The sequence below is a fragment of the Gadus chalcogrammus genome, chromosome 13 (genome assembly GCF_026213295.1).
Source record: "Gadus chalcogrammus isolate NIFS_2021 chromosome 13, NIFS_Gcha_1.0, whole genome shotgun sequence".
Lineage (NCBI taxonomy): Eukaryota > Metazoa > Chordata > Actinopteri > Gadiformes > Gadidae > Gadus > Gadus chalcogrammus.
This window is the reverse complement of record NC_079424.1, coordinates 16021942-16032867: the sequence shown is the minus strand read 5'-3', so window position 1 is coordinate 16032867 and position 10926 is coordinate 16021942. Positions and strand designations below refer to the sequence as shown.

Here is a 10926-nt window from a genome sequence, read left to right as displayed (position 1 = left end):
CTGATTCTTTGTTGATGCTTTGGTCATCAGTGGGTAGTGATGTTGGGAGATTAAATTTGAGCCCGAACAGATGGTGTATTGTTGTGGGACAATACATTTAACAGTTTTTTGTATTATTTGCAGATGTGGCTTTGATTTCAATGATATTGAATGGTAATGTATATTGGGAACACTTTAAACAACATTCACAACTTGAATGTTAGAAATTTAAATAATGACACATGAGCTTGGAACAATGGTATGAAAAATAGGAGGGAATAAGTATTTTATTTGACTTGCTCCTAATAAACAACATTATTCAGTGTGTGAACCACAACAAATTTAGTGATTGTTTACATAGTCTAACAAAATAAAAATAATCAATATATTTAGGAAACGTAAAAAGCCTTACATCTATGAACCTAGTTTTTAACATTCATATTTCTATTGCTGGTTGACAGTTGTTGCTCTGCAAATTTAAATTCTAAATCAAACGTACTGTTTGGTAATATAAAATCATAGCTGATACAACATTACATAAGAATTGCTTACATTATTCAATAGACACTATATCAAGTCTAAACATAGTATATGTCAGCTTATATTTGAGTTGATAGAGAAATCTGAATATATATTTCAGTGCACAACAGTCAACAGTAAAACTGTCTTAGGAGAAAAAGAAAAAACTGCAGTCTCCAAGAATTTTGCCAGAGATACATGTCCAAATGGATTCCGAATACAGTTTCTCCATTGTGTACCCGTAATGAATCCATGCCATAACCCATGCTGTGCTAACCGATACGAGTACTAATAACAAGCACAGTGACTACAGAGCCCATAGGAAGCTAACAAAGCTGCCATTTTGAGTGTCAAAAAGGGGCTAGAAGAAAAGGCAATAAACTAAACTAAAACTCTCTTTGTCGTTTGCCCCAAACGGGCAAATCCCGAAGAACAGAAGTATAGGACAAGAAAAAGAAACATTTAAGAAAAACTTCTTATTTTACTTTGACACAAAGAAGATGCGTTTGTGCTCCTGAAATTATTCAATCCCCTGCTTTCACCACATGTAATAGCTGCGCGTAGTGTCCACCTGGCTAGGTTTGGTTTCCGGGACCGCCTCCTTCTCCTTCTCGCCGTCTGCCTCCCACAGGTTGATGAGGGGAGGGTACAGCTCATTCAGGGGAATTGAGGAGGTCTTTTGCATGTACTTTTTCAATGAATGATGATAGTTTTTCCGCTTCCACCTCTTGGCGACATACATGCTCAAGGAGGCCAGGCTGACGATAGCGAACATGGTTCCCATTACCGCCGCCAGGGCTATGTTAGTCCCTTGGTCGGATAACTCCACCGCAAAGGTGGCCTGCTTTGTGGTGCCGTTGACGCATGACTTCTGCATCTGCTGGTGGATGTTCGAGACGGTCAGACACACCTCATACTCTGTGGCTGGCTGCAGGTGTGTGAGGTTGTACTCATGGACGTCTACGGGAACCCGGGCAGTGTAGGTGATGTGTGGGTTGTCTATTTTCATGGTGGCCGACGACCACTTGAGATTGGACATCATGACGTTTGAGTTCACCTTCCAGGAGACAAGGATGGAGTGGGACTCGGTCTGCTTGATGTAGATCTTCATGAGCTGCGTGCTGTCCAGCAACGTCCCGTTCACGCGTATCGCCGTCACTCTTGTGTCAGCGCCCTCCGAGTTCTGCGCCACGCAAGTATACCTGCCGGTGTCTTCCACCTGAATGTGAGAGATCCTCAACGTCCCCTCATTGTTGAGAGCGTATTTGTCTGACAGGGTGTCCATAGCCACCTTGTTCCCCAGAGGAGTGACCCAGTAGATCTCGGGCTCGGGCTGGGACATGGCTCTGCAGTCCAGGTCCACGGTCATGCCCAGATCCAGGTTGAGATGATTGGGAAAGCTGTCGTGGGAGATCATGGGCAGACAATGTTCCACAGAGTCTCTCTGTAGCGCCTCCCTAATCTGCTGCCCCCGTGCCTCTGTCGGCGTGGCGCAGAACATGGACAAGGGCTCCATGAAGCGGATGCTGGTTTTGTTGGAGCTCATCCACTGGATAACGCAATCGCAGCGCAGCGGGTTGCTGTGAATGCTGATCTCCCGGAGGTTGGGCAGGTACTCGACGGTGGACTGGTACAGGGCATTCAGGGCGTTGTTGTTCAGCATGAGGCTCTCCAGGGCTGGTACATCGTGGAACGCCTGTTGGTTGATGAAGGAGAACTTGGGGTTGTTTGTGGCCTCCAGCTTGGTGAGCTCTGGGAGGTTGTCCAGTGCGTAACGGTCAATGGAGACCAGCTCCCCCATGTTGTTTATGCCAAGCTCCTTTAGTCTCAGCATGTTTTTGAAATCCCCTGCCTGGATTTTGTGCACCGGGTTCTTATTTAGGTCCAAGAACTTGAGATTAGGTAGTTTCTGCAGGGCTCTCTGGGGAACTCTGGCCAGCTTATTGTCGTAAAAAGAGAGGCTTTCGAGATTGTCGAGTCCAACGAAGGCATTCCCGGGGATGTCAGTTAAATCCATTCCAGCCAAAACAAGGCTTCTCAAATTGCCAAGTGGCTTAAAATTAAAGTCCATTATCCCAAGAACTGGGTTTTCCCCTATCATAAGGATCTCAAGGTTGGCTGTTGAGTCAAACCATTGGCTATCGATAGCCTTCAGCTTGTTGGAGTTGAGGTGGAGCCTGAGTAGGTTATGGAGCCCAGAAAAGGCGTAGGCAGAGATTGTGTTGATCTGATTGTGGTTGATATAAAGCTCCTGCAGGTTGCCGAGATCCTGCAGGCAGTAATCTGGCATTTCCGTGATCTGGTTCTCCTCCAGATGAAGAGTGGTGAGCTGGGACATGTTGGTCAGGCCCACGTCCCGGATCCTGCTGAGGTTGTTCTGGGACAGGTCGAGCTCGGTCAGGTTGAAGAGCTGTTCCAGCTCCTCACTGGACCTGGCGATGTAGTTACTCTGGAGCAGCAGCACCTGCGTGTCGCTAGACAGGTTCCCCGGGATGCGAGTGAGACGCAGGTCATTGCAGTCCACGGTGATGGCCTCTCTGTAGGTGGACTGTGGAGTAAACCAGGGTCGGACCTCACATACACACAGCTGGGGACACTCGTTGCTCTGTACCATAGATAGTCCGGCAGAGACCAGCACCAAGCCAACAAACAGCTGGCATAGCAGGCAGTAATTAAATCTCGGTCCAGCCATGCTGTGAATCGGTGTTCAATTCCCCAAGACCCACACAGGGTGGACCGGAGGCAGGTGAGGAGAGGATTGTAGACAGATTGTTGGTTAAGGTCATCAACCAGACATTCCAATAATGGGTCGTTGTTGTTGTGTCCCAGTCTGGATGGGATCAGTAAAATCCTGGAGCAGTAGGTCCAACCTTGAAGAAAGATGAAAGAAAGAAACATATGATTAGAATCAGTTCAACACAATCGTATCCCCATGTCCACAAAATACCAAGTGGTTGGTACGCTTGTAAATGCAATCATTACATAGATTACGGATAGCAATAAAACAAGAGACATTTAGAGGGTTAGTCATGGGAGAATCTGTTTTGTGTGCCACATCATCAGTTTTGCATTCTCATAAAAATGCTACCTCGGCTCATTAAAATCCATTTACAAAAAAGAAAAACAGAGAACGAGGTGAAAATGGATGGTATTCCTTTAGGGCTTTCATCTCTCCAACTGGCCCATAAGGGCTTGATCATTAGCTACTGAGAACATCATTAAACACTATGAGATATTAGCGTGCGCCATGCCTCAAAGACAGAAATAAAGGGTTTGCTTATACATTTTTAATGAAGCATCCTCTGCCTTTTGAATTCAGAATACACACAGAACATGTTTTTACTTTTAGTGTGCTTAACCATCCATCCATGTTTTCTGCAGGGAGAAGACGCTTGTGAAAAGTAGTACAAAAGAAAGGGTTAATATAAAAGACGACTACAAATTGGAGCTGAGATTTTACACTAGTCCATTTGATTGCCCAAATGGCTTCCATAACCACTCTTGGGTGAAGGAAGAAAAGAGAATAAGAAAAAGGCAGGATTTGCACCAATGCAATACAACCAACCTTCATTATGAACGCAAACTATAGAATATAAAGTGAAAGGTGTGAAGACCATGTCCCTCTCCTCATTATTCCTTATGTGGCCTGAACGTTTTTTAGTTATTGAAAACCAGCCCCATTCAGAACTGTGCAACTAGATTAGAAAATCCCCATAACCAATTAGATCCATTTACCAACCGCGACACCCTGACCCGTCTGCAGCCATGCGGGTGCCATGTCCTGGTGGGCCACCTAACACATTCTGTCCCTGTGCGTCTAAGAAGATAGCACCCTGAGAGGATTTCCCCCAGGAGAGCTGACTAGGTCTGAGTCTGCAGGCACCCTGCCTGGCAACAGGGCCGCGGGATGAGTCCATTCGCTTGGGACTTCCTTTTGGGAGAGAGGGGTGGGGTTTCCTGGGTGCAACCAGTGGTATTATGCGTGCGGTATCTGCTCTTCAAGCTGAAGCAGGGGGTACATGGTCACGCTTGACTGCCTGTCGGGATTAGCAGGGAGGAGATGGTGAGTCGGGGGGCATTGTGATGGTTTCAAAGCGGGGGTGCAACAGGTTACGTTGATTAAGGCAGACGAATCACGTTACACTTCAATGTGCCATTACAAACAGATTCAAGTGCCAAAAAAGCTGAGATGTGGTTTTCGTTTTTTTGTCATATCTTTTCGTGGTTTCCAAAAGCCCAAACCACAATGAATGTTTAAAAACCGGATGCTTGAAGCGATTGATTTTCCACTCGAGAGGTTTGGGCTAATTTCTTTCTAGATAAATAAAAAAATTGTTACAAATAAAAACATACTATTGTTGTTTCAGATGTGAAAAGCATAGGAAATGAAAGTATGGGCATTGATTCTGCACTAAACATGGCATCAGATACACAGAAGGGTAGCTGTGTGTTGCATAGAATATTCTACCGTTGAGGCTGTAAAACCACATCCTTTTTGTATCAGGACACTTGGTTCTTCTAAACATTTCCCAGATAAAATGTTCCCCTATCTTCCCAAGGATAATTCAATTCACAGGTTACAAAACCCATTTGGGCTGCTATTTTAATTCTTGACAACCTAGGACAACCGTGCAGGCAAAGTGTACACTTGTCACTTCAATTGCTGAAAGCCGTCTTCCTTCATAGTGGGAAATGAATATTTACCTGCGACAATCGACAGCCCCTGGCTGGAAAGACTTGCATGGAGAGAAAAGGAGACCTTTCTGGTAGATATTACCTTGGATGACTAGCCACCTCTGCTAATTATCCAAACATCCAAACACAACCCACTCTAAGCCAAAAAGACATTGATAACCACACACTGTCTGACAGATTATGATGTTCCCTAGGGATACTAATAACTTATTTTTGCATAAAAATCTCATTAAGAGTAAATGAGGATTAAATTAACTTTACATTTAGTATTAAAGCCAAAGCAAGTGAGTCAGTGTTTTCTCAGAATGCACAATGATGTGGGTCCATAGTCGCAACCTTTTACATAACTTTCTATGGTAACAACAACAACAACAACGACAACAACATATGCTATGATAACAACAATAACAACTCTTTCACTAAAAAGGTTACTATAGACTACCTAAAAAAGGAAAAAAAACACACAGCAACATTAATTAGGGATGGGAATTCAATTAAATTGTCTTAGTCGATTCGATTAATCATTAATATATTTGTATTGAAATTAACTATTTATATGCTATATTCAAAATGCAATGAAAATTGATCGTTAATTCTCCCGCGTTTACATGGACACTTCTGGTCCGATTAGAAGTGGAAGAACAGCTCAATATGAATAAAAAATTATCATCTATACGCCTCAATCGGAAAACACGAGAATGCACAAGAGACATACGGACGTACGCTCCTCCACTTATGTAAATGCCATATATACAGTACATTCGGATTGCATGATAGGAATAGATCTAGTCCGATTATAAATCTATTTGGATCAGAAGCGTCCATGTAACGCTGCTAATCGGAATACAATTCTCTGATTGGAATAGAATTCCATGCGGAATAGAAGAGGTGGTGTAGTCCGCTATAATCGACATGTATACACTTATTCCGAATGGTTTGGGGTCGGTGCGGCTTCATTATAACTAAGAGAGATGGCATCAGCAGTTGCAGTAGTTCACGATTGGTCCGTCAGTACTTTTATGCACACCGAACTAGACCACTTTCAGCAAAAGTGATTTTTTTTGCCTGATTCACGTCTTTCTTATTACTCCGCAAGTGGTCCGGTAACTTATCAACCCAAGTGTGTCCAGTTGCTAATCGAAATATTAATTATTTTTTTATATTTCCCTGCTGAACAACACTTCAAGTGGTAATTGTAAAAAGACACACCTTCTGAAGATATTTTTCAGCATCAGTTTTATCTATCCAATTTACGTCAGACGAAATTCTTAATGATCAATTAGTCGATCGTCGATTAATCATGCCCAATATAATATATATTCTATGTCTATAAACGGTTTAGTTTCCCATTCTTACATGAAAATGTTAAGCATCGTCATTGTGTTTATGTCTTTGATCGAGTACCGCAATATTACACCCGCTTATTAAAATATTTTGATAATACCCACTGATCGCCAAAGGACAGATATTGAGTGTGACATGAACAAATGAAAAGGCGATTGAAAAGCGATTATGTGAACAGTGTTTAACTCCTATATAACTTTAATTGCTTTTTTACTATGTTTCTTAAAAGTTAAAATGGTCTAAAAATTATTTAAAGAAAATCTGTGAAAAACCACTTGAGTGCGAGCAGACTGGCACTAATAATACAAACTAACTACTGGGGCTGTAGTCAACCAAAGAGATGTATAGATGGGGCGTTAAATGTAAAAAATAAATATCCTATGTTATCTCTAGATTGAAGGAATAATATTACGCAATCAGGTTTGAGTGTGATAATGCATTACACCCCGTTTGAAAATCAAAGTATCCTGGATCAGCAAAAATTGCTAGAACTGTAGCAAATGTTGATCTATTGATCATACGTCTAGGTGTACCATCCCACTTGTGATGTCACTAAAACACAGGAAAAGGTCACACTCACAACTGGTGGCATTAGATCACCCCTCGGTTTAGCTCTCTGGCTAAACCGGCCGGAGTGCACTCTGCTGTACCTGCCGGCCTCAATACCAGGCCAGTGCTACTTGGAGGAAATCTGTGGGTTTCTCTGAGTCTGACTCGGTTACCACAGAGGTCAAATGCAAAGCGGGTCACACACCACACAACACATGGAAGTTTTGATTTTTGTTTTATTTCTGTGTTTAATATAATGGGTCCCAATGGATGCCGCCATGCTTTGTGCTAATGTGCCCACTCGGATATGTTCTGAGTCAAGCCTACCAAGTGTTAAACATTAAAGATGACACGCATTGGAGACAACATGGCAATGTTGTATGCATACGCCGGCATACTTTTTTTTCGTCCTCTTTAAAGAATATATATGCCAACCTGACTTCTGTGACGTCATGTCATTACTTTGGAGTGGAGTAAATGTCCAGGAAGTTACAACAAGCAGTCGCACTTAAGTTGGGTGATTTCAAAGTTATGAAAACTGGGCTGTTTTGACCACCTGTGTATAAATCCTATTGTCTATTAAATCACATGATAATTAAAATCAGAAACTATGGAGTCTTGAATATAATATGTACTAATATTTAATATAATAAATAAAATTGTGTTATTCTAACACAATCTATCCTAATCGCCAAAAAAATTGACACGTCAGGCTGCTTTGGTCCCTTACGTCCCCGAAAATAATGGATTAAGAAGCGCTTTTTTTATTTTATGAAAGTAACACCAGCGACCAATGCGAATTTGGCAGATAAAGTGCCCATCTACAAACCAATTGACCAGAACTTGACAGCTCTACTAAACACAGGACAACAAAACCACAACATTTTCTTTTGGCAAATAGGCTAAAGCTCTTCTTCATTAGGACACTGGGAGTTAGACGTTCTTCCTTCCTCTTTCAAGGCAAAACGTCCCAGTTCATAATAAATATAATCAAAAACAGCCCACAAGCTGTTCTACACAACGAGGAGAGTCTGGGACGGACACATTGTTTTGGTTCAACTGCAAGCCATAGAAATACTGCATAAAACGCTTAATGCATGTAAAATCCTTAATATAGCCCCTTTAACAAACAGAGTTAAGGCAGTAAGCCCCTTCCCCATAACCGCCCCCCCCCCCTCCCTTCAGAGTTAAGTAGTAAAGCCGTGACCAGACACCACCCCCCCCCCCAGCCTATACTGTAGACCTTCTCTGGGGATCAGTACAACTGTATGAACCCACACACACGCAAATGCAAACATACACACACATGCCCCCCCATTTACCAGCCTTTGTTCCACTCGACACGCACAGACACCATCTGAAGATGAAGGCATGCTGTGTTTTATTGTGCGTGCGTGCGTCTTTTTGTGTGCTCGAGTGTGCATGCATGCGTGTGTGTTTAGGTAGATAGATAGATGTTATTAGCGCCCACGGGCAGAAGGAAAACCTATAACTCAAGATAGATGATCGGTGTCTATATCTGTTCCCCTGACTTATGGAGAAGGTTCAGACATCCTGCTCACTCACAGAACTGCTTCCACGCGACCGAGCCCGAGGCAAGACCCAGCATCCCTTAAAAAGCTTCTGGCTGTGTCTATCGTCACGTAAAACTTAGTCAGTCCCCTGCAGCACCAGGTGGGAACAGTAAATTCTTATTGAAGGTCAATTGTTAGGATGATTTGTTAAATTGAAAAATATAGGCCTATGTATTATGTAAGTAGCCTGTATATGAAAAGGGAACTCTGAGAATTGGAATGGCATCTCAATTGTAAATGTATTTCCCACCAGCAATTGTATGCAGGCTAAGAGAATATATTGAATCAATGTACTTTGTTTAAAAAAATAAATGGCTGCCAAGGTCAATAAACTATCAAGATCCAGTTGTTGCTAAATGACTCAGTGGTTTACGACAGCAGTGATGATGCTTTCCATGGTCATCACTTTATATCTTCATATTGAAATCTGCCCACACTAAAGTAATAACAGACGTGGTTTCGGTGCTTCTGTTTGCTGAAGTTTAGAGTGACGCGTTTCGTCCGAGCATCTGGCCAAAGGCACAAAGACGCAACAGCTGCTGTGAAGGAGACAAAGCCCTCCTGACCAACTCCTCGCCCTCTGTTCCCCCAGAACGTCCTGCAGGGCGCCGGGGCTCGGGAACTTTTGCTCGAGACATCTGCCGTCGTACTTTGACATTAATATGCAAATGACATTTGGGCAACGTTGCGCAAAGCACGCAGAGCCTGTAGGTGCTGGTGGTGCACTGCGAGTGATGTGCCGCAGGATACGAGATCAAAGTTGATGGCTTTTATTTGACGTGTACAAGCGGTGTTTTGCACGTTTACATTTTTTAACTCACGTATGATTAAAAAAAACACTCTGAAGGTAATACATTCGATATGTGATTTTATAGGAACATTTATGTTATCGACATAGCCCAGTGCAAGAAACTAACTACGTTTTGTGATTTAACCTAGATTGCAGAGATGCTCAATAACAACAAACATGCCGACGCAATGGAACTAAGACACGACTAGGATGTTAAAGGTAGCACATCCAGCAATAGTCTATCCTGTGTTTACACTTTAAAGTTCATCAAAATCCAACGGACTTACATGCTACAGTATTGAAAAATGCTGCTTTCTAATGTGACCTCACCTTGTTGTCATCCCTGACTGGTTTTGTGATCGCAGCTCTACTTCTTCTGGCTCCAGATGTCCAAACGATGCGCCTAAGCCGCGCGCCAGCACATGGCCAATCGACGTGAGGGATTGTTTTTTCTTTAAACGTATACGTACAACAAATTGGGCTTCATCTGTATCTCCCTACAACATATGTATTCCGTTTCTCCATCGGGGTCAGTCAGTCGCTGTTAGAAGCGATCGCGCAACTCTTATTCCAACCAGATGCACATCCCAGCAACAAGGCTTATTTGAGTGAAGTATCGCCTGCGATGCTGTCGGCGGACGTATCCCCCCCACCAAAAAGCACCTGCAGTCTGTTCAGTGGCTTGCTGGATATTACTCTCCCCTCAGACGCCTCCTCCCTTGGAAAATGATAACAACACCTGGCGCTGTCCAGACTAGTCAGCTGATTCCAAGCAATGCGATTGGCTGAGGCGGAGTGTCGATCACTCCGGCCGAGGAGCACACCATCTGTTCGAGGATTGTTGTGATGCAAAAGAAAGGGAGTCGCAGGGGCGGCGGCACAGGGTTGCCACGCAAGGCGTGGGGGTTGGGAGGAGTGTCTCAGAGGAGGAGGGGGGAGGAGGGGGCACATGGATCTCTTGTTAAAATGGTCTCCAGGGTCAGCCTTCATCATCCACTTTTTTATTCTCATTTGTTTGATTGTGAACGTAATTGGGTTCTTGTTACATTTACACGTTACGTGTCTGAGTGTGATTGTTTGAATGTCTGTATGCCTGTGTGTGCACCATGTGTACAGGTGTGTGTGCTGGTGCGTGCCCATGTATGTGATTGTGTGTGTGCATGTATGGCTTCATTAACCTCGGCTTGGCATTAACCTTACAACAATTTAACAACAATCCTGCACTCAGCCAAGGAATGACATCAGGCTGGTGGTCAATCCTGAACGCAACTCTAACCCCATTAGCGCGGCGGCCTAGCCTGTATCGCGGCGCTGCTGAAGTATTGGACCAGATATGATGAATCCATTGAGCCCAGCATGCGCTGAGACAAAGAGCTTACCAACTCGCTGTCACCGCTCGCACGGCAGCTGAATGCACTACATCTGCTTCCAGACGGGGCCCGCCGTTGCCACGACCCAGAATGCATGGCAACCGCC

The 10926-nt window shown here is 43.6% G+C and overlaps 1 protein-coding gene across 1 annotated transcript; it reads right to left on the bottom strand.

Moving 5' to 3' along the window:
- Positions 1 to 250: 250 nt before the first annotated feature.
- On the bottom strand, positions 251 to 10280 carry lrrn1 (leucine rich repeat neuronal 1). The gene is made up of 2 exons (XM_056606828.1): positions 9781 to 10280; positions 251 to 3368 (listed from the first exon to the last, which is right to left on the bottom strand). The coding sequence occupies exon 2, from the start codon at positions 3188 to 3190 to the stop codon at positions 1037 to 1039; it is 2154 nt and encodes a 717-aa protein (XP_056462803.1). The 5' UTR covers positions 3191 to 3368; positions 9781 to 10280; the 3' UTR covers positions 251 to 1036.
- Between the last annotated feature and the right edge of the window lie 646 nt (positions 10281 to 10926).